General features: G+C 43.8%; 1 protein-coding gene across 1 annotated transcript in view; it reads right to left on the bottom strand.

Moving 5' to 3' along the window:
* Positions 1-24,376, bottom strand: part of Col22a1 (collagen type XXII alpha 1 chain) — a 266,961-nt gene that overhangs the window by 42,854 nt on the left and 199,731 nt on the right. Inside the window, exons 46-50 of the mRNA XM_012948295.2 lie at positions 21,507-21,560; positions 9,524-9,577; positions 8,231-8,284; positions 4,007-4,060; positions 284-337 (exon numbers count right to left, since the gene is read on the bottom strand). Of these exons, the coding sequence (XP_012803749.2) occupies positions 284-337; positions 4,007-4,060; positions 8,231-8,284; positions 9,524-9,577; positions 21,507-21,560 (270 nt within the window). The remainder of the gene's footprint in view (positions 1-283; positions 338-4,006; positions 4,061-8,230; positions 8,285-9,523; positions 9,578-21,506; positions 21,561-24,376) is intronic.

Below are 24,376 nucleotides of genomic sequence, written 5' to 3'. Positions count from 1 at the left end.
AGAAAGACAAAAGCAAACACTGTAGACATAAAGGAAAAATGAACTTCAGACCTGTTCCAGCAAGTTCAAACGGCTTGGGCAATAAGCAAGATAATGAGGATGTTCTGCTAACATTCGACAGTGCTCCCATTCCATTAGTGAGCTTGCCTTGCTTTCACAATGGAGAATGTATCCTGCCTCCATTTCTCTGTTGCTGGGATGATAGGCACATACCACAAGGCCCAGCTGGAATGCACTTTTATTTGCTTATTTTTGTGAAGCGAGCCCTATAAATGCTACTTACTGGGATTCCAGGAATTCCCGGTGGACCTTGAGGACCAGGAGGGCCTTCTTTCCCCTATAGGATGCAAGAATAAATAAAAGCACCATGAAATCCTCAGTTGTCTCTTCTGGAAGGAAATCATGTCACCCAGAGCTTCCCCAGCAAGCTAGGAGAAGGAGTTCTCAGTTAGAAGCTTCCTGGCTGTGCACCTCTCCCAGACAGAGCATGCTCACCATGGGCCTGGGCACAGAGACCGCTGCACATTTCAGAGGCTGGGGAAATTAGTCATCTGAAGACTGGTGGGAGGAAGATAAGGGCTTTTGAGTTGAGGTCTGGGTCTAGATCGCACTCAACACGTGTCTCTGTATCTCCAGAAACTTACTCCTCACTTTAAGGTTCTGTGCCTATGGGAAAACCCAGCACAACTGCAGGGCTGACCAAGACATATGTACTCATGGTGTTTGTCATTTTCAATGTTTGCTTATTCAGATATTACCAAACCTTTACCCAACGGTGCATGCAGTTACTATCCCTTCCCCTCATGAAAGACATGTGGTGTTTTGAAAGGTTGTTTCACAAAAATTGCATTAATTAGCAGCACATTTCCCCTTTTATTCATCAAAGCACAACTGTCACCCCGAACTTCGATGTCAGCATGCTGCAATCCATGGCAATTTGATACTGCTGCACAGCTTTCTATCACTCTGTGTCTCTGCCTCAAGGATGTAGGCTTCCTGACAACTTTATAATCTCCTGCTGATGTTGAGAGACAGCGTGCTGATGCCAGGTTTCACACGCTAATCCCATAAAATGCGGTATTTTTAGGCTTGGGATGTGCCCTAAAAATAAAAGCAAAAACAAGCAAAAGCTTATCTTGCTTCAGATATAAAATGACCCCATAAAGGGAATGAAATACATTTCACACCTCCTTTATTAAGATATATGTCTGAGTTTTATCCAAATCTGAGGAAAAAGAAAGACAGCAGTAATGCATGATTAAGATTTTGGAAAATTTCCGGGCATTGTGGCACATGCCTTTAATCTCAGCACTTGAGAGGCAGAGATAGGAGATCAACTATGAGTTTGAGGTCACCCTGCGACTACATAATGAATTTCAGGTCAGCCTGGGGTAGAGTAAAACCATACCTCAAAATAACAACAACAATAAAAGATTTAGGAAAAGTATTCTTAAGTCATTTTATGATACATGGGGGCTGGTGAGGATGAGATCATGTTTAGGTTTATCATTGTTTATTAAAATCTTCTTGAAAGTATTCACACTTTTCATATCCATGACAAGTAATGACTTAATTAAAAAAAAACATAATGCTCTGATGCAACTTTGCATTGATTACAAGTTGAATCTGTTGTATCTTTATAGCATTATGTTTGTTGCCTGACACTTAAGATTGTCTGAGTGCACAGACAATCAGGTGAATCCACAATGATAAATCTAATGAAGCAGAAGATTCATCTTCCCTCCATTACAACATCTACCAACACACATGCAAATAAAGTGGATATATTTAATTAGAATGGGGGAAATATCCAATTATCACTGGGTAATTTTAAATATTGATAATGGTGATTTCTGGATTCATTTTTGTATTTATTGTTCCAAAGACCCTAGAATGGAAACAACAGTGATCCAGGAAGGAGGTAATCTGCAACCCTCCACTTGTTTTCATTTTAGTAAAGTTTTATTGACATACAATCAAAGCCATTTGTATATGTGCTTTCTATGGCTCATTTTGCTTTGCTGCAACAAACAGCCCCCAAATTCTGAAGTGTTTACTGTTGTTTCATTATGAACAAAGTTTACTTAGCTCCGAACTATGTCATTCTTTTGACTCTCAGGTGAGGAAGGCATGTCCAGGAGAGGAATTTTCCTCCTGACTCCCAGACTTTCCAAGCATTTGGAAATCAAAGAGACAGGAGAAGTGCACCAGAGACAGACACTTCCTAGCCAGCCTGCACTTGACCCATTCCAGGACACCAAGTTAGACCTCTTTCTTCCAAAGCACCTCTGCCCAGCCCATAGCACCACAGATCCCTTGTTCTCTCTGCACCCATCAGAAGGGTTGAAGGTTCACCGATGGCACAAAGTTTGATCCCATAAGTTTGTTTGGCTACATCATCTGCTAGGAAAGTTAGCCCATTTAAATATGTAAGTAGCACAATGAAATCAAACAGAAAAAAGGAAAATAACCATTTATGAAAACTAAGTGACTGTTTTGAAAGGATTTGATAAAGATGAGCTCCCCACTGTATAAGAATATGGGTGTGAGGTAGCTATTAAAGGTGAGCAGGGGCCTGGCGTTAAAGCAGTTATAGGTGTTCACTTATGAAGCATGACGGCTACACTTTGATTCCCCAGCACCCACGTAGAGCCAGATGCAGAGTGAGACATGACTCTGGAGTTCCTTTGCAGTGGGAAGAGACCCTGGCATCTCCATGCTGTCACTCTCACTTCCTCAAATACATATATAAATATTAAAATTAATAAAAGATGAGCAAAAACTTAAGAATCCAGAAGTCGACCTTCATATTGTTTCAGGGATATTGTCATATTCTCAAAATACGTTCAGTAGTAAGCAGTATATTTTCGCTTTTGCTAGAATAATAATAAGAAGAATACTAGTAAAAGATCATACATTCAGGGTACTCAATTGCAGAATAGGCTTCATTTGTCATATGTAAAAAATGACAAATCCAGTGAAAATGTTTAGGTTTGTGTGAAATATTTATGTCATTATTACCCAGTCAACTTTTTATTTCTTTCTTTCTTTATTTATTGTTTTTTATTTTTACTTATTTATTTGAAAGTGACAGAGAGAGACAGAGAGAGAGAGAGAAATGGGCACATCAGGACCTCCAGCCAGTGCAAACGAACTCCAGACGCGTGCACCCCCTTGCGCATCTGGCTAACGTGGGTCCTGAGGAATTGAGCCTCAAACTGGGGTCCTTAGGCTTCACAGGCAAGCACTTAACCACTTAGCCATCTCTACAGCCCCTTATTTCTGTTTTTAAATTACTAATCTTCATTGTCTAGCCTAAGACAACATCTACTTTTTTTGCCATCTACACTAATGTATGAGAACCACGGACAGCTCCAAGTGTTGCCATACCTTACCTGAGTATCCCATGAAAAAAAAATCAAAGTCTTATTTAATATAGTCTAATTCCTAGTTATGTAATGATTTTACATCTGGGCTCCATATCTCATTCTCCTCGGGCAACAGCCCATTATTTGTTTTGTTTTGTTTTTAATTGGGGAAATCTTTTACAGTCTGAAAATCAATAAAAAGGCTGCCTGCAGTGTTTTCCATCCTGGGATTTATGCATTGGTGGCTTCAAAACAATTGACCGCTAGATGATCCTACAGAGGGCCAGAAGGCTGTCAATTACTCAGCCACAACACTCCACAGTGGGTCAATGTGGACTCCGAACTCAGAGTCCTTAAATTGACTTAAGTCCCAAGTTGGACATTAATTTCCTGCTTGCTTTTAGACAAGAGCAGGACCTGACTTCTTTGCTGGAATGGGACCATAATGCCAATTCCTGTAACTAGGGTTTGTACTTAGCTACCCTGGCCTTTCCCTGTAGGAAAAGCCTAGCATGAACAACACCTGGAGAACGTGTAGGTCCAGGTGGTGGAGTGCATCAAAGCAAGACTGATCAACACAGGGTTCTTAAAAGGCCTAAATGGAGACTTGAGGTGATTCTGTCTCTCACAGAACTTACCTGTGGCCCCTGAATTCCTGGTGGTCCAGAAGCCCCAGCAACTCCAACTGCCCCCTAAAGAGATAAGACAGAAGCAAGTTTCAAGTGCAATTGGACTGAGCCTGTTGGTCCTGCCCTGTGCAGTGCACAGATCCTGCACTGTGTTTCTCCTCCAAGCTTCCTGAACCAGACCTTTTTCAGAGGTGCTGCCGTCTCTACCGTATGACCGGGATGCCAAAGGGATCATGGCCAGAGAGGGTTGAAGCACTGGCCGGCCAGCCAGCCCTAAGGCAATAATAAATGCTCTCACTTCATGATGGACATTTTCAGCTACTATCAGGTAGGAAAGGGACCAATAAAAGAACAGTGAAGTCCCTATAGTGAGAGAGGATGGAGTCACTTATCTCTACCGAGGAATGATGAAGGGACCAGGGGTGAGCAGTCAGAAGGCTTCCGCACTGTTAGGTGGGTGGCACAGAGGGAGTCCCAGGTATTTGTCTGCATCAGGACACCGTGTGCCATCTGCACTGCCTGTATCAGAGTCTCCCCCACACTGGTCCAACCCCCAAGATTCAACTCAGGCATGTTTCCAGAGAGGTATGCTGCCTGCAAGGCCCAGAATCACAAACTCTGGTCTCTCACTACCCTTGGTGCTGCTAACTTTGCTTTTATTCTGGCTAATTACCCCCACAGCCCCTTGCCAACATCTAATATCCTAGTGTTTATTGACTTTGAATTTGTTTACTGTCTCCTTCCTCCCACGGCTCTCCTGCATCTCAAACTCCAGAATTACCCTTTTCTTTCCTTCCTGGGAACTTAATGAGCACCTGGAATATATTGGAAACTCAGTCAATGTTTCCTGAATAATTAGATGGCTTAGGAGCAGAGCTGGCTGGGGGATGAAGGAGGCAATTCTTTAGACTAATTTCCATATCAGCCTCTTTCTAGCATCCCAAGAGCTTTATATGCTCTTGAAGGTTCTGTTTTGTTCTCCCTAAAGGGGTAGATGTTGCACAAACCACAAGAAGATGGGGAGTCAACGAGGTAATCTCTTTTTGCATTGATTAGGTTGGACAGCCTGGCCAGAGCGCTCTACCTCATCCTTCTCTCTCCCCGAGCTGCAGTTACAGCTGTGGCCCACTCTGCGTTCTGCACAGACTTGCACTGTCTCCCTCACCTAGCAGCAGCTCGTCTTTAGTTTATCTACGCACACTTAGGGAATGCTTAGTTTTACCAGGCGCTAGCCAAGCTTCAGGAATACAGAAGGGGCTGCATCATAGGCTTGGACTTCAGGAAAATCTGGAATCACAGCTATATCTCATTTCCCACAAGGTGCAACTTCCTGTGACAGGATGCGTTTTGACTGGCTACCACGTCTTCTACTCGGTAAGAACCGGGTCACGTTCCTGACTTACAGGGATGTTGACCTGACTGAAGCGGACGGCACACGGTTCTCAGTGAACTTACCCATCTAGCCCAAAGCCACCAAAATGATGCAATTTCTATTTAGCACCTGGATTTATTTAGCAAAATATACTTAGCAAAAATTTCTGACCTCTTAGAACTTGGGAAGAGGGTAGGGTTTCCACTAAAGAAGGTTGCTGACTGAACCCCAGAAAATAGACACTGGAAGACCTTTGTTCAACACACGAATCACCAGTATCCCACACACAGCCTGTCAAGTACTAAACATTTAAAAATGCACAAATGGGGCTGCAGAGATTGCTTAGTACTTAAGGCATTTGCCTGCGAAGCCAAAGGACCCAGGTTCAATTCCCCAGGACCTATGTAAACCAGATGTACCAGGTGGCGCAGGCATCTGGAGTTTGTTCGCAGTGCTTAAGGCCCTGGAGCACCTGTTCTCCTTCTCTCTATCTGCCTCTGTCTCTCTCTGACATAAATAAAATAAATCAAGTAACAAAACATTTAAAAAAAAATACATATATGACCTGACGGGTTGGGTGTCTGTTTCTGAGTTACTTCTGCATGACCAGCCCCTCACCTTGAAGGGGAGCTGAGTCAGCACCCCTTCTCAAACACTGTCACGGAACACGTACAAGGCCCAGCACCAAGCCAGAGCTCAGTCAGCACTGGCCACAAGAGTGGCCAGGCCTCTGGAGAAGACACGCCCACTTCCCTGTTCTCAACTCTGAGTCTCACATGAGAATCTGAGTCCCGGAGCTAATTCCCACAGCTGCCACCGAGATCTAAGTGGCTGCAGGTCTCAGTGAGAAGCAAGCAGGCTTTTCTTACTCCTGGAGACTCATTCTAGGCTGTGGCGCTGCCAGAAGGCAGGCATTAACCCCTGTCCCTCCTCTGTGGTCCTCAGTCAGCCTGGAGCACAAGAAAGCTGAAGCCATCATGGCAGGTGTAAACTGAGTATTTATTTATTTATTTTATTTTATTTATTTATTTATTTTTTTGTGAGGTAGGGTCTCACTGTAGCTCAGGCTGACCTGGAATTCACAATGTAATCTCAGAGTGGCCTTGAACTCATGGCAATCCTCCTACCTCTGCCTTCTGAGTACTGAGAGTCAAGGTGTGCCCCATACCTGGTGAGTGAACTGATTCTTAATAAGATGAATCCCTTTCACATGGCCCTATTGCTGGGCGCTAATGCCTTTCTGCTTTACCTGTTGGGTTCCCTCTTTTGTCAGGTCTTCCTTTCCCTATTGTCAGATTCCACAACAGCCAATAACTTTTGAAGGTACATCATAAAGCAATTTGCTAAGTGAAACTATATAAAGCTTGAAAGAATTATAAAATTTCATGCTGTACAATGATAAGTTTATAAATCTTATAAAATACCCTTCATTAGTGCACACTCGCAAGAGCTAGATCTGTTAGGAATCAAGGCTGATAAATTAGAGAAGATGTTATCATCAGGGGTCCTGAGGGTGAGAAGTGTGCTGAGTATCCAAGCTATATCTGTGAAAACTGAGAAATGTTAACTTCTTGGTAGATAATTTACCTTCTTATAAATTTTGCTATGAAACTTAATCATGAGGTTATAAAGCTGCTGGTTCATGCTGTCATGATTTTATTGGAAAAAATTTAAAACAACTTGATGTGTTTAAATAAACGCATGGTCAAAGTCAGAAGTGGGTGAGACGTTACTTAAGAAGACAAAGCGAGAGTAATTTCATACATTTGAATTCACAGTCCCCGCTGAGCCTCTTTTTCAGACGTTATTGTAACATTCCAGTCTCTGTTTGACATGCTTCCTTTCTGTGATCTCAGTCATTACCAGTGGCCTCGTGTGAAGGTCGGGAGACAGGGCCCTATTGCACTCCCAGGCATCCTACACAAGAACCCTAATTTCCACTGCCGGTCACTGAGGCCACCCTCTCTGGGCACATGGAGTGCAACAGCAGTGAGTCATGAGCCAAAACACAGCGTGACTAATCTGTGGCAGCTTAGACTGAGGAGAGAGAAGTGCTGAGAAGGTCTTGAGCCAGTGTGATAGCAGTGGCGGTACAGTGGTAAGCAGACACCTTCCAAGATCACAACCACAGCTACTGGTAGGACACGGACATTATTTTCTGAAGAAGCCCAAACAATGGGATGACATTACTTTTAGATAGTTTAGTTATTGTTTTGCCAGTTGTAGAAAATAATAAACAATTTAAAAGAAAAAAGAACAGTGAGTACTAATTTGTAGCTATAGGGCTAGACAGATGGCTTAGTGGTTAAGGTACTTGGCTCAAAGCCTAAGGACCAAGGTTTAATTCCCCAGGACCTACATAACCAGATACACAAGGTGGTGCATGCATCTGGAGTTTGTTTTCAGTGGCTGGAGGCCCTGGCGTGCCTATTCTCTATCTGCCTCTTCATCTCTCTCTCTCTCTCTCTCTCTTTCTCAAATAGATAAATTGTAGTTATTATTACACTTATTGATTGCGCTATATTTAGAAAAATCTAAACTTATATAGGTACTTTCACATTCCCATGAAAAGGAATCCACGAATCTTAATCTTGAAATACTGGCTTCTCCCTTTTTTTGCCAAAGTCCCTGAGTCCCAATACCACTCTAAAATCCCATCCATCAAGGCTACACAAGGTGCTCTATGGTCTCCACAGATTTGGGATGCTTACTTTCCTCTCATCCATGGTTCTTTGGGAGTTTAAGCCTATTATGTAAAATAACATATGTATAATAACGTTGTGATGCCATATGCAGTGAATATGGACAAGTGCTTGAAAGTCAAGACCAAAAGATATGAGTTAGTACAAAGATCTACTTACTGGTGGCCCAGGATTCCCTGGGGGTCCCATGAAACCTGGAACTCCAGGGTGACCCTAGGAAGACACAAAAGATAATTCTTTATAAGTTAGTCATAAAAAGCTTTTTTACTTTGAACAAATACCAAGTTTCCGAAAACAATACTATATATATATATATATGTATATATATAATATATATATAAATAATATATATAATATATATAAATATTATATATAATATATAAATAATATATATAAATATATATCAAATATATATAGATATATATATATATATATATATACACCCCAATACAGTTTTAATTGAAGGCACTGACAATGGAATCTCTTTTTCACATACCATTGTGACCCTGTAGGTAGAGAATGTAGTTGACAATACTGACAATGATCATCATTTTTTATAAACCCATTTGCCTCAAAATGATGCAGGGAAATGGGTAGTAGGAAATGACTGAGGATACAGATGAAAGCAGGAGGGGTCATAATATCTTAACGTTCCCATGGATTTTACCTGGGCGTTATTGTATTATACACTCAACCTTGTAGATACACACAGTGTTTCATTGAGGAACATTGAAAAATAATCAAATATCAGCACATGCATATCCCCATAAATATAGTTACATAGATATTGCCTTTTATATATGTTATATATTACATATATAAACACACATATAGTTGTTCCTTCATATCTCCATGGGGTTGGTTCTAAGACACCCTCCAGGGATAAAAGAATCCAGAGGTTCTCAAGTTCCTTATGTAAAATGACATATAACGTCCAAACAATCTATTTTATACTTTAACTCATTTCTGGATTACTTGTAATATCTACTTTAATGTAAGAGATATGGAAATGGTTACTACGCCATACTGTCTGGAGGACACGGATGAGGAGAAACCCTTTCTGCAAGCAGGGAAGACGCAACAACAATATGCAATGGTGCTGCAAAGCATGGCAAGTAGAACCATGAGAGTCAAAGAGCAGGTGCTCAGGAAATGCTGGGAGGAAGTTAGGGGGAATTTCCTAGCGAGTGAAAACCACTGCAGTAAAGGAGAGGCAACCTGGGCATGGGCACTAAAGACAGTGGAGAGGCAGCTCCTCGGAAAGCCTAGAGAAAGGGCAAGAGGACAGCAAGGCAGAGAGCTCAAAGATGGAAACCAGGAAAGCGAGATGTAGAGATCCGTCTGCAGGCAGAAGAGGTTCACAAGAGTCCAGGAGCAGTGGGTGGAAGCTGCGGAGAGTCAGTGGTCTGCGTGTGGGGCGAGAGAAGCATCACAAAGAAAGGTGGCTTTTACCTGGTCGCCTTTCTGTCCCACCTCACCATCAGCACCACGCTCTCCTGGGCTGCCCTTGGAAGGAAAAAGAAAAGGAAGGTAAGTCACCTGAAAATTCTAAGCCTACCTTGCAACGATAAAGGAAAATATAATGCTTCCACCCACCCATCCATCCTTCCTGTCATTTATCACATTCCTGTGTCATGCCAAGTGTGGTGGCAAAAGACAGACAGAAAGAAGGCCCGCTTGGGTGATGGCTGGCAAAACTGTTCAGCTGGGCTTGGGATGCCTTGAAGGGAGCATAAACAACAAGGCTGAGAGGCGGTAGAACCTGATTCTTTGTGAGCCTGACGTGTTATTCTTGAGTCTCAGTGCAAGGCTGTGGAAACCATTAGAGGGTGTGTAATTATCTCAGGTTTTAGATGTGGCTGTTGTGAGAAGTAGGCCCCAGAGTCCTGACGACTACGAGAAGGGGAACGGGTGGGGGGATGGGCTCTTACAGGAGAACAGGTAGAGGTAGATGCAACGGCCACACCAGGTCTCTGGGTCTTAAAGACCAGGTGTGTGAATAAGGAAGAGGGGAAGCAGAAGCCATGGGGAAGAGAAGCCCTGCACACTGAGCTTGGGAGGGAAACCTTCATTCCAATGCCCTTCACTCTCTTTTGTAGTAGCTGTGGTACCTGCAGGATCCATGCAAACTCTGAGTTCCAGTTTTCTTAATATACAAAGCAGCAGAAACAAACTGGGCCTATCCCATGACATGTTGGGAGATACCAGCGAGGTGATATATGGAGAGCTTTTTGCAGGGAACTCAGAAAACACAGAGAACACATGAATATTCATAATAATCATTGTATCTGATTTTAGCACTTTAATTCTGGATGTATCACTGGGAAAAGTGTTATGGTTCTGTTTCCTAAGTTCTAAAAGAGAATAGTAATACAGTGTGTTGTATGGGGCTATTGTGACAAATGACTTACCTAAAATCTACAATGTTATTAAACTAACTATAAGCTGAATATCAGAACTCAAAACATATTCACTATCCTCCACATCAGTATCACTTATCCCTCCTCACCATCATCACAGCCATGTTCCTCTTAGCACACCCTCACCGTCATCACAGCCATCTTCCCCTCAGCACACCCTCACCATTATCATAATTATCTTCCTCTTAGCACCATCATCCTTACCACTACTACAGTCATCATGATACTTAAAATACACAACCTATCAAATGTTTGTTTGGGTTTTGCATGCAATATTTTTGTACAAGAACCCTAAAGTACCATTCAAGTACTTCAGTGTCTTAACTGTCATCCATCCTGTTTGTCTGTTTGCTTACTGAGATAGAATCTCAACTGGCTCAGGCTGGCCTCAGACTCACAGTGTAGATGGGAATCGCTTTGACTTCCTGATCCTCTCTTCCTCCTCCTCTCAAATCCTCACATTGTACACATGCACCACATCTAGATTACTGTCTCACTTTTTGTTTGTTTGGCTCTTTTAAGAAATATTTATTTATTTGCAAGCAGAAAGAGAGAAAGTGAGAGAGTGCTGATAGAGAAAATGAGCATGCCAGGGTCCCTAGTTACTGCAAATGAAGCCAGGTGGATGTGATACCTTGTGCATCTGGCTTATGGGTATATTGGAGAATCAAACCTGGGTCCTTAGGATTTACAGGCACGCACCTTAACCACTAAGCCATCTCTCTAGCCCTGCCTTTTGTTTTTGACACAGTCTCACACTATACCCCTAGCTACTCTAGAATGCGTTACTCAAGATGGCCTCTTATTCACAGCATTGCTCCTGTCTCAGCCTCCTGGATACTGGAATTATAAACACGAGCTAACACACTATTTTCTTCTGTTTTGCTTGGCTATTTGAGATAGGGTCTTATCCTGTAGCCCATGTAGGCTGGACTGGATCTCACTATGTAGCCAAGCCTGGTCTCAAACTTGCTTCAATCCACCTGCCTTATCTTCTCAATTGCTCGGGTTATAGGCATGACCCATCATTTCTGGCAATCTTAGTGTGTTAATAAATGTATTTCAGTAAATTTTTATTAAATGAATATTTTGGTTCCTTTAAAATCATCCATCCTGGAATACAGTGAGTCTTGGACACTGAGTCAGTCCAGCACTGGTTTCACTCCTGGCCTGTTTTACCTTCCTATCCTTGAGCAGGTTACACCCTGTCTCAGGACTCAGTTTGTCCACGGATTAAAAGTAAATGAAGGGTGGGAACCGTAAACTACGAGGGTCCTTCCAGGCCCCCACAGGTCTGTCACTGAAACATCAAGTCTGTCCCCCTTCTTTCAGTCCACTGTGGCCCATAGCAGTTCACCGAGGGCATGACTGACCGCCTGCAGCTACTCCTCCTCCGGTGTGACAGCCAGCTGGGCTAGTGCCTGCAAAGCCCTCAACAGCATTGTGTAGAGGATGAAAACCAAGTTCACGGGAGAATACACTTCATCCAACATCTTTGCATGTAATTGTGTCTAGCGCTTCTAGACTTCTAAAGCTAGCAATGTCTGCAGGCCTCTTTATAACCAATGAAAGGAATTGTCACAGAGCAGCATGCCGCTTCCTGATGTTCAGGACAATTGGCCTTAAAGGTAAATGTCTTCTTTTCAAATCCCGGTCCTCAGCCTGGCTGCAGAGTGTTTATAACACTTGCCGGGCACAATGAAAATGTCAGCCGCTCAGGATCCCCACAGTTGTTCCTGTTTCTGTGCCCACCGCAGCAGAGGATCAGAGCAAACAGAGCCTCCCCCAAGCCTGACTCACTTCCTTCCAGAAAGGGGCTGACATTTCTGGATACCCTACTTTGCTGGGCTTTCTGCCAGTGCTTTCCACATGAGATCCCATTACATGTTGTGTTTTGTCTCTATCATGAGCTGATGCCAAAAATATGTAATATGTCTATGATATCTAAGTCATCCAGTAGGGCGACACTTTGTGAGACAAGGTCTCTTGTAGCCTAGGCTAGCCTAAAATTGACTATGCAGTAAAGGATAACTCTGAACTTCTTGAATTTTTGATCCTTCTGTCTCCACATCTCAAGCATTGGGATTATAGGCATATGCCATCACACTGGGTTCTGGGTGCTGCTAGAAACTGAACCCATAGTCACGTGCACACCAAGCAAGTGTTATACCAACTGAACTACACTCCAAGGCCCACAGACTAAGAGGAAATGTGAGTGGAATGGGGTGGCAAAGCACACTTCTACATCCCAGCACTTGGGAGGAGTAGGCAGTAGGATAAGGAATTCTAATTTAACATCTGTTACACAGTGAGTTAGAGGTCAGCCTGCATGACATGAAAACTGGCCATAAATAAGTAAGTGAATAAAAACTGAAGACAAAACAGGATCAGTCATTCACTTGAGGTCATAGAGAATAAACAATACACTGGAACCTAGTCCACACCAGTCTCTCTGAGGGCAAATAGCCAAGCCAGCTCTTGCTGTCCAAGTTCCTGTCTGTAGTAGACAGCTTCAGAGAACTGAGATGAACGTCCAGACAAGGCATAGTATAGAGAAAGGGATTTATTGAAGTTTCATGATGGAGGAAGAAGCTGGCCTAACTTCAAAGGCCTGAGCACAGAGACAACCCACCACCAGCAGCAGCACAAGCCAGCTCACTGAACAGAGCAGTAAAGGCTGAACCAGGCATGCTACCTATCTTTAGACTAAAATCCCAAATTCATCCCCACAAGTTAGGGCTGGACCCTAATATCCGCCCACTTATATCTCCATCAGGGAGGTGGTGCAGATATAAATTACAAACTTTAGTAAAATACTGACTATATTGAGGGCCATCTATTTAAACTACCACATTCCTTCCCTGGCCCCCAATAGATTTGTAACCATCTCACATTGTACATTGTTAAATTCAAAGGTCCCCAGAGCCTTTACCAACATAAGGTAGTGCCAAAGTCCAAAGTCTCATCTGAGATTTAAGATTATCTCTTACCTGTGAGTCCTGTAAAATCAAAAAAGTTATATACTTTTAACATATAAAGGCACAGAGTAAACATTTTTAACTGTTACAAGGCATATCATGGAGAGACTGCAACAATGTAAACTCAACTACCATCAAGCAAACATCAGACTTTTGCAGTTCAAGTTGTATATCCTAACCAGTGACTGACCGTCTCTGGGTGTTTTAATTCTGCTCCTCCAGCTGGCCAGCATAGCCATGGAAAACTTCCATTCCCAGACAATAGCCTCCATGCAGCCCTTGCACAGTTCTGTGATATCAAAACCGCTTTGGGCCCCCATGTAAGCCACGGCCCATCTCTCGGTGGTTTTGCCAGCCTCTTCGGAAGGTCATCATGCCCTGTTTGTAGGTTGTATCTCAGCAGCAGCTTCTGAATCCATGTGCACTCCATGACCACTCCAGTATTTTTAATGCTTCCAAAGCTAATGCCAGGTGTGCAGGACACAGCCAGATTTTTAATTCAGAGACAAAATAAATCATGACCTTGAAAATCAAGTTTCTTTTCCAGTCAACTCTTTCCAAAAAGAGTCTGCATGCCTGTCATAGTCTTTCCTCAGGCATCTTCTCCACTGTTTTCATGTAAAGCAGTTGGGCCATGTTCATTAAGTGCCCAAGTTGTATAATTTCCTCAAACCCTGTCCTTACCCTTCCTTCCAGTGGGCTTTGTTGCCAATTTCTGGGCCTATTTCAAAGTCCTTGAATTTTATAGTATGTTTTCAAATGAAATAGTGTACTTTATTCATGAAGCAAAATTTTTGAGTTCCTACATGTGACGCTACACTGCAATGGCTAAATGCTCAATGCTTTTATTCTATAGAGTTGTGGGCCCTTGAATCCAGGGTTCTCTTTATTAAGGTTACATCAGGCCTGAACAAGGGCTGACCTGTTGCCCACCACCTCTAGTCAGCAGGGTAGGAGGAACTGACTCGGGATAAGGGAAATAAGTTTTCCTGTCTTTAACATGATTGTTTGGATTTCTCCACTAGAACTAATTAGAGAACTGTCTCCCCTTCAGCAAATCACTGTGCCCAATCTTGGGGATAGATATTTTCAAATTTTCTTTGAAAAGTGAGTTTTATATCAGTATGGATAACAATTTGCTTTATGGCCTATAGTTGGAAGCCCACAGCTTCCTTTGAAGGGGCTAAGTGGGTGGGTCTCTCAGGTGAACTTTCAGAGACATGGCCAGAATTGCTTCCACCCTTTGTCCCTGGGGTAGGTGCCTCATGTGGGGTCACTGCAATATCCTTTGGGGGCTGCCTTACTGCCTCCAAGAATAAAAGCCTCTATGATCCAAAGTTGTGATGCACCAAATGTTGATGACTTTTCAGTACATACCTTGATGCCTGTAGCATTAGAAAGGCTTTCCTATTTAAAACAAGCTAAATTTTAAAATAGAGCTTTGTATACTCTGTAAGCAGTTTTATATTAGCTTTATAAAAGCTTTTGAGTAAGAGTCAATATTTTTGGCTTTGTAGATAGAGACTTAATGTTTTTCTCAGCATAGCGGTGGTAAAGCACACATTCACTGGACCATGCAAGCGATTCCTAGTAGTAACACTGAGCACCTGGGCATTTGTTAGCACATACCCCTTCCCCTCCAACCTGTGCGAGACCTGGAGTTGAAGAATGGAATGAGGAGCTTTCTGCTCACTAAGAGATGCAAAGAAACATGGCTGAAAACAACTTAAAAAGAGATGTCTTTGGGTTCGCAGGTGTTACTGCTGCTCCCGGTACAGCCCACCTCCACGCAGGGCTGGCCAGTGTTGCCACACTGCACTGGGCCTGGCTGTGAAGTCCTGTTTGTGGTGTGCAGAGCATTTGGTTATCTTTAAGGCTCAGATGGGCTCACGTTGAAACCTTGCATTTTGTGGAATGGATGTTAGGTAAACTGGTTCTCATTTATGTTTACAGCACTTGAAACCGTGTTTTCTTGTACATTTTGTATTTTAAAACCTTTTATAGGAGTGCAGTGCTCCTTATACAAATACAGAGGGAAGAAGAGCCCACAGTTCAGGCTCCCCAGTTACAGTGCTGAAATAAATGGTGACTGGTCCCCCCCAACACATCACACACAAAAAATACATTGCTAATGTGTTTGACAATAGCAGAATCAGCAACCTAAATCCATTTTCAGTGCCTGTAACTTTTAATTGCTTGAATTTTTCTAAATCTCTCAATCCAATATCTTCAGCCACATACATCAGTCTATTACAATTTTAAGTTTGAACAAAGTCTCTGGGCAAGGGAAGCAGAATGCCGCCAGCCCTTATAACAGTAGTCCAGTTCCAGCAAGGTTTTCTGCTGTCTTTCCTTCTCCTTAAAACGTTCATAATCCAAGCCTCCAAGTTCAATTCTCCCTGCACTTAGTACTCTTAAGCTCTCATAATAATAGTTCATAATACTTGGCTTATGCTCCAGAAGGCATCCTCAGTTTCAAGTAACAAGTTTCCCGTTCCTCCAGCACACAAGTTCCAAAAAACCAAAATCCACATGCTTTATCTTAATACTTTACCCTAATCTTGTTACTAATTCTGTAGCAGACAGCTTCAGGCTGCTAACATGAACTTCCAGACCAGGCACAGTTATGGAGGAAGGGATTTATGGAAGGTAGAGGGGAAGTTCCATATTGCAGAAGAAGCTGGCCTGTCTTCACAGAACCAAGCAGAGAGAGAGAGAGAGAGAGAGAGAGAGAGAGAGAGAGAGAGAGAGAGAGGCTAGCACCATGACCAGCACAAGAAAGTATACTTCAGAAACTCTAGGCTGAGCCCAGGCACATTACAGATCTTTAAACTGAAATTCCAATTCCACCACCATACCTTAGGGTGGGACCCTAAGATCTGCCCAGTGCCACCTCCTCTAGCCAGGTGGCTTCTGATACAAATTGTATACTTTAATAAAATCCTAAATATATTGGGGCCATCTATTTAACTACCACACTATCATAGAACTTTCTCAAGGCTCTGATGTGGGGAAGTCTAATCAATCCTAATGACCTCAGGCCCAGCACTTGCTATGAAAGAAGAGATAACAATCTAGAAAACAGATAAAAACCCTCTTCCAGGAGATTTTAGTCCTTGGAAAGTTACAGGTCCACTTCTTTTCTAGCTTACTTCCATCTAGATGTTTATGAAAGAGCCTATGTAAAGGCTTAATTTTTGGTGTTAACAGTAAGAGAGAAGGACTTCCCCCACCACCACCACCCCACACAGACAATTGGCATGCCAGGGCTTCAGCATTATAATCAAACTCCAGATGCTTGTGCCACCTAGTGGGCATGTGTGACTTTCACTTGTCTCACCTTTGCATCTGGCTAACCTGGGATCGGGAGAGTCAAACACGGGTCCTTAGGCTTCACAGGCAAGCGCCTTAACCACTGAGTCATCTCTCTAGCCCCACACAGTTTTCTTAAAGCACTCATGTGTTATTTACTTTTGCATGGCTTTGGCCAAATACTTGAAAAGGAAGAAATTATTTATGTTGCCTCAAGGTTTCAGATATATTATTACATCATGGTAGGCAAGTTATAGTGAAGCAGACCAGCTCACACTGAGGCATCCAGGAAGCAGAGAGTGGGACACAGGAAGTGGCCAGGGCAAGGTGTAGCTCAAGGACATGTCCCCAGTGACCTACTTCCTGTAATAGGCCTCACATCCTGCCCTTCAGTGCCTTCCAACTACATATTTGCATTATGAATCCTTCATAGAATTCATTCATTAGGCCAGTGTCCTCTCAGTCTCTGCTTGGGATTGGAAACGCACTCACAGGTAAGGCAGTGTTTTGCTAATGTCTCCGGTGTCTCTCCTTGTGATTAAGTTGTGTGTCAGGATTACCTGGCACAACCTCCTTCAGAAAACTTGTCACTGTGAGCTCTGTTTCTGCCTCACTGAAACACAGGCAAGTCTTTTACCTGTCCAATAGACAGGGCCCCACATATGTCTTAGGACCTAAGAGCCATCTTTCAGATTCAATCAACAAGGAAGACTATTGTCCACCCTCCCAGTTCCTGCTGATAGTTGAGAAAGAGTCTCATGTATCCTAGGCTGACCTCAAACTCACTACATAGCTGAGGGTAGTTTTGAACTCCTCATCCTCTTCCCTCTACCTCCCAAGTCCTGGGATTGCAGTTAGATCAATTTTGGCAGATGATTAGTTCACAGGTACAAAATTGCCTCATGTCATAAAAATGGGAGATGCATTTGAATCTCTCTTGAGAAAAGCTGGCTCACTGAGATGGTCTCCCTGGTTGTGGCTTGATCGACAAGCTGACTGACTCACATGATACACCTGGTGAGTCTGGGGTGAACACGTGTGACAAACAGTGCTGCTGACCCTGTCACTTCAGATTGACTTGGCACTTTTATCCAGTGGTCCTGAAGACTGAGGTTTCCCTGTGACTCTAACTCCATACTGAGCCTGTGACGCTCAGCACATTCTGCTCTTTCATACTTAGCCATCTATCCGTAAGATCATTTTGTCTATTTCCTACAATTGTGGAGAGGTTTTCCAGTATCATTAAAAAAAAAAAAAAAATGCCGGGCGTGGTGGCGCACTCCTTTAATCCCAGCACTCAGGAGGCAGAGGTAGGAGGATCGCCATGAGTTTGAGACCAACCTGAGAATTCAGAGTGAATTCCAGGTCAGCGTAGACTAGAGTGAAACCCTACCTCAAAAACAAAGCAAATAAATAAACCCCAAACATAAAAAAAATTCTAATTTACGTTCACATATTTTCAATTATACGTTCATATGAATATTACCGTACAGTACTGGTTTCATTGCATTTCAATGAGACAGAGAGCACCTCTGTGCCAGACAGACTTCATAAACCAATTGTCTTGGTCTCCTCACGGGATTGCCTAGCTGTGTGTGGGGAGGGGTGTAACCTTCCCAAAGTAGTAACTGTCTGCTCCTCCCTGAGCAGCACCTTCTGTGTCCTGCTGATAAAACCTCCTGCAGATAGATCCTTGATAAACCCTGCTTGCCTAACCCTTCAGTACAATGAAAATCCCATGTCCCCGAAGGGCATTCCTTTTATCCCATGATGCTAGCTTCCTTAAAGTCACCTTCTCTTCCCCTGACATCTGTTGTATTTGTTATTAAGTCCAAGAAGCAGGATCCTGAGGGTCATAGCAGTCACATGTAGTAACAGCTTCCAATGTTTCTGGTTTTATCATCTATCTTCTGTTAATTTCTCACATAGTCTTTGTGAGATGCGTGATAAAAGTAGGGTTCTAGTTAGGGTCTGGATTAGCAAACCCATGAGAAGCTCACCTGTCCAGTCAGCAGTTAGATGAGGGACAAGTAAAGGTTCATAGAAGTTAATTTTGTATCTATGTTCTATAATTAGTGAGTCTATTCACTCAGCTAGCAAAAAGACGGGGCAGTTAAGAAAACCAGAGCTTCCAAAGACCAGCATTGAGTCTGGAAATCCAAGAGCCTCCTCTCAATGGCTTTTCTGAGTGCTCCCACCACTTGGAATCTCCTCTCTGAGTCAGTTAGTGTCCTCTGTGATTAGCACCTAATCTTGCTAAGTCCTAGTTTCCCTCTGTGCAGTGGAATGGCCCGCCCTCCCAGGACCGTCAACTAAGGCAGCAGAGGACACTGAAAACAGCGTTGCACAGAACACGCAATGCGCTGCTCACGGGACTCCTAATGTCTCACTGCGGGGACACATTCTGAGCCCCAAGGACTTCCTAAGGTCATAACCAGCTAGCAAGAGCTGACCAGCAAGAACCCTGATCCTCAGATGTAGCCCTAAGCTTTTTTTTTTTTTTTTTTTTCTAGCCAGAAGCCCTTTCAGAATATTTAAAGGGAATGAGATGAAGCCATGATCCTAAAACATCAGTGCTTCAGGCAGGGCTCAGGTGGCAAAGAAGCCAGCTCACTTGTAGCAGAGGAAACTCATTCTTGGTAGAATTGATTTGCTTTCTCTGAGTAAAGTCCCTCCCTGGCAGGGGGAGAGCGCAGTAAACAGCCAAGTTCACCTGAGGAGCAGCTGAAATTTAGGGCTTCAGAATTCCCCAGGGGAGCAGTAGAGTCTCCCTGACACCTCAGAGTTGGAGCATCACGGAGGGCGAGGAGCACAGACATCTGATGGTCATACACTTCCGTGGTACCCTTCAAGCTAAGACTGTCCTTGACAAAACCTCCTTTCTCATCTCTGCTGAGACCTGACAAGGGTAGGTTTACAACTACAATGGGAGTTTTATTGCAAAAGTCTTGGCTGTATGAGAAAACTGTAAATCTTTACAAAGCCCACGGCTCACAAATGCTAGAGGCCTCACCCCGGCAGCTAGGGCTGGGGAGAGTCGTGTCTTTCTTGTCATGGTTTACCTGTGGTCTGGTTTTGGGTATACCACTTACAATTGTGTTTGTTTATGTGTTTGTATCTCCAGCACGACTCTGTGGTCTAAGCCCAGAGAAAGGCAGTGGAAAGCACTTGTCTTTGGTGCCAAACACCAGAGTGACTGAGACAGACAACACCCCAAAGGAGAGCTTTCACATGCTCAGATCCATTCAAAGGAATCCCCAAATGAATAAATTATCAATATATGTCACAAGCAGGTATCTTTGCAGCTTATATGAGGGGAAGGAGGGTGAGAAAAGTCATTTAAGTGGAAGGTTTTTCTTGGCTTTATTTTTTAAGGTATATTTACTTATTTGAACAGGGTCTCACTCTAGCCCGGGCTGACCTGGAATTCACTATGTAGTCTCAGGTGGCCTTCAACTCACAGTGATCCTTGTACCTCTGCCTCCCAGGTGCTAGGATTAAAGGTGTGCACCACCACGCCTGGCTTTGTTGTTGTTTAATTTTAGCATTTATTCCCTCATGGATCAAATATACTATTTTTGAGTTTTCAAAAGTTGCTGCATTAAGGTTTTATTTATCCCAAAGCTAGTGTTTCTGATCACCCCTTACGTTGTATGCCCAAGTCCTCACCCTCCTTCTTGGCCCCACTACAGGCTGTGACACCAGGGGCTGAAAGAATAATGAACTGAAGACGTATAAGGTACCTGGTGCTGACGTTTACCTCTAGGTGTCTGTAAGTTTCCTACCCTTGGGTACTCTCTAGTTTATGTAAACACACAAGCAAAGAAACTCTCCCAAGGTCACAGAGCTGAGATGGGATGCCAACCCCAGGTCTGGCATATGACTTTTCTGAGTGACAGTTCCACGCTGCTGATCTCATTACTGGGAACATGCTGTGTCCAGCTAAACCAAAAGAAGAGAAACAAAGACCAAGAACCCCCTCGTGTATAAGCACCGTGTGTGTGTGTGTGGGGGGGGTTACAAAGTTTTTCACTTAAGTCAAGGGCATCGGGAGTACCCCAGGGAATACCAAGGGATCCAAAGATGGGAGGCATGCCTGCCAATTCTTCATCCCAACACCCAGGCAGGCTCTTCTCAGAAAAAGAATGTTGTCACCAACAACAGCCACTGTGGCCCAGGTGCAGAGCACTGGTTCTGACCACCAGTAAGCACCTGCCTGCCCAAGTGAAACCCCCCAGCTCCGTCCTCCCCGCCGTCTTCCTTGCTCTGTGAGAAGCCACAGAGCTGGCTAGTTTCTGACATTAGGTGTGGACCTCATGTTCACAGGAATCTAAGGAGGCTTGTGCACACTTATAAAGCACTTTCGTGACATTTTTATTGAGTGCCAAGTTCTTTTTATGCATTCCCTTTTTCAGTTCTAACATGTCTCTGAAGCTGTCTTCATTCTTGTCATTCCTATACAGTGAGGTTAGGCTCATGCCCTGTATTTCCATCCTCTCGTGCATTCTTTGCAACATGTGGGACTTTGTGAAAGGGCATCTGAGGACTTGCAAGCTGGACTGAGCTGCCCCAGGTCACCAGGATAGACAGAGCCAGGACTAGGCTAGAGTTTTCAGATTTTATAGCAACTGTTCCTACACACCAGCCATCACCTGGCCCAGACTTAGATGAACCCCTAAAATGAGCACAGAGGATGTATACAGATTTATGAGAAGTTGCACTGACCTGTGGTCCAGCTACTCCAGGGGGCCCTGGGAGGCCTTGAGGCCCAGCATCTCCCTGTCACAGGGACACAAGGAAAAGAATAGCAAGAATGAGCTCATGTCCATCCAAAGTCATTACCAGGCAGCAGCTTTGTACCTCTACTCACTTACTTCTCACTGGGGTCTCCCTGCAGCTAAGACCCTCTCATGCAGATGTGGGCAAAAACTATAGGCAAGAGATGGCAGTAAGTGTCGCTATGCAATCATGCAGCAATGTGTTTAGTTGGAGACTGGGGTGATAAGTAGTAACTAAGGCAGCCCAATGCCCTGTTTCCCACATTCATATCCCGAGTAGCCTCACGTTTCCCTTAGTTAAGTCTGTGTGTCTGACAGAATTTGGTGGACATTCACCATATTCTATTTCTGAAATTAGGGTCTAAAAATGTGTGGCTCCCAACTTGAGCTGCACCTTCAACTTTGTTCTTTACCCAAAAACTCATTCTAGGGAGACCATCTTCCCAGTCTCAACCTCGCTAGGCAGCTCTCTGGAGAGGTGTATGGAAAGGAAGGGCCGGTGAGGAACCCAGTCCCAAGCCAATAGTGGTGGAGTAACCCTGCATGGGAGCAGGTTGTTTTCCAGACAGAACTTGAGATCTGGCCTGGGGGGTCCATTCTGGGAAAGATATGAGCCAGCATCACACTCAAAATGACAGGTGCCTGTTGCAACGGAGTGCTTAATAAACAACAGACTTGGGGGAGGGCCTGACACAGCAATCAAAAGTCTGTCTTAGGAGCATCTCATTCAGTGTGTGCCCATGTGTGATTGTACACAAACAGTATGTGTTTTGTGAGTGATTTTCTTGTTCCGTAACACCTGGGATGGCAGCTGCTCAGCTCTGAGGAAGGATAACTGAGGTAGGAAGATGCAGGTCTCATGCTGGACCTGCCAGCTCCTGCCAGGAGGGGAGCATAGAGTGAATCCAAGTCAGAAGGGCTGCAGTTGTTAATGCAGCTGCTTGCATCTCCTCTCTACCCACACCCTGCACATCTCAGCTCTGGTGATGTGATGGAGGTGACCTGATGTGGACAGGATGTAAGGAAAGCTCTCTCTAAGCAGTTTGGAGATGCCAGTCTGAGAGCCACCTGCTGATGACCCCCCGAGGTGAGAGCTGCTGGGATGAACTAAACATGCCCGTCTTAGCTGCATTTTGGAGTTGCTTTATATTTCACTTAGCATGCAAACCAGTGGCATTTCCAAACATGCAGGTAAGTCATACTTTGTTCTAACTCCCTCTGCTGCCCTTTTCCCTGTCATTCTCATCCCCTCTTGCTGGTCACCTTCCCACTCCCTAAATTGCTCTCCTTCTGGGGCTGGAGAGGTTGCTCAGTGCTTAATGCACTTGCTTGTTAAACCTAATGGCCTGGGTTTGGTTCTCCAGTGCCCATGTAAAGCCCAGTGCCCAGAGTGGTGCAGGCATCTGGAGCTTGCAGTGGATAGAGGCCTTGGCACACCCATTATCTCTGTGTGCCTCAATTCTCTCTCTCTCTCTCTCTCTCTCTCTCTCTCTCTCTCTCTCTCTCCTTTCAAATAAATAAATAATAAAACAATTTTAAAAAAAAGAAAAATAATTATTTTGCTTTCATGTCACATATATTATATCACTCTTTCCTTTCCATCCTCCTCCACCTAGATCTCTTCCTCCCCTCTCATAGTTCCCTGTCTACACACTGACTGAACAGGTTTTATTTCAAAGTATCAGTAAGCCATGGAAAGCTCCTAACATGAACATAAAAACATTGAATGTGGTCATTTGCCTACAAGTCCATAAAACATGATGCTTGAAATGTTTCAAATAAAGGCATTCATATTTTGATGACTTGATTGTCTGGAGATGTTAACCAAGGGAGAGCATTCTCCAATGATCACTTTTAGGATTGTGCCCTGTCTCCTGGCAGGGTTGTGAGGTAAGAAGAGAAAGTGCTGGGTTCCTGGCATAGACATACTAGATGTACTTGCGTAGTCATGTCTTTGCAGGGGACATGGTACTACCAAAGGCCCAGGGAGACCATATTTCACATCTCTACCTGTACATATCCCATCTAAGGGCAAAACAACTCATAAACAAATAACGTAATTCTTCCTTTTGAAATTAGCGCAGAGCAGCACCTCTCTTAACCCATGTCTTGAGCAGCTATCTAGGCAACATGCCAGTGTAGGTATTGCTGTTCACACGTCTTTGACATGCGCACAGGTCCTTTCAAAAGCCAAATGAGGATTCTGAAATTTTCATAACCTAAGAATGCTTTTCTCCCAAGACCATTATTGGAATATAACTAACACGAAAGAAAATGGCTCTGCTGTCCAATTTCTGCAGAATGGCAGTTAGACCCTCCCCGCAGACTGCACAGCTACTTTCCATCATCCACAGCCACTCTCTGATCTCGGGATAAGGCCACCTAGCTGACAGAGATGTCCTCAGCCACCAGGAGAACCTGGGTGTGCATGCGTGACAGCCAGAGTTGTTCACTGCTCTTGTTTAAGGGGCTATTGTTGCTTCCTTGAGAATGTGCTTGCAATGAGTGCTTGTATCATTTTAGTTATACAGAAAGTGAGTTTCCTCTGACTGCACACTCCCTTAGCAGACTGCTTTGAAGCACATCCCATTTTGATTGGATGTATTTTTAAATATCAAAATTGTAGGAGACTTTTTTTATGTTCTACATTTGTGGAGATATTTTTGAGTTGGAATGGGATTTTTGTTTTCAATCAGACCCCTCTTATCCTGGGAAAACACCTATCCTACATTCTGCCCATGAACTCACTGAAAATAGAGTTGCCTCCCCCCCCCATGGCCCTTCCCAGTGCCTAGATGGCCTAGATGTCAACTGACA

This window comes from Jaculus jaculus, chromosome 2, assembly GCF_020740685.1.
Source record: "Jaculus jaculus isolate mJacJac1 chromosome 2, mJacJac1.mat.Y.cur, whole genome shotgun sequence".
Classification (NCBI taxonomy): domain Eukaryota; kingdom Metazoa; phylum Chordata; class Mammalia; order Rodentia; family Dipodidae; genus Jaculus; species Jaculus jaculus.
Note: the sequence above shows the minus strand (reverse complement) of the source record. Positions and strands in the feature narration are given on the sequence as shown.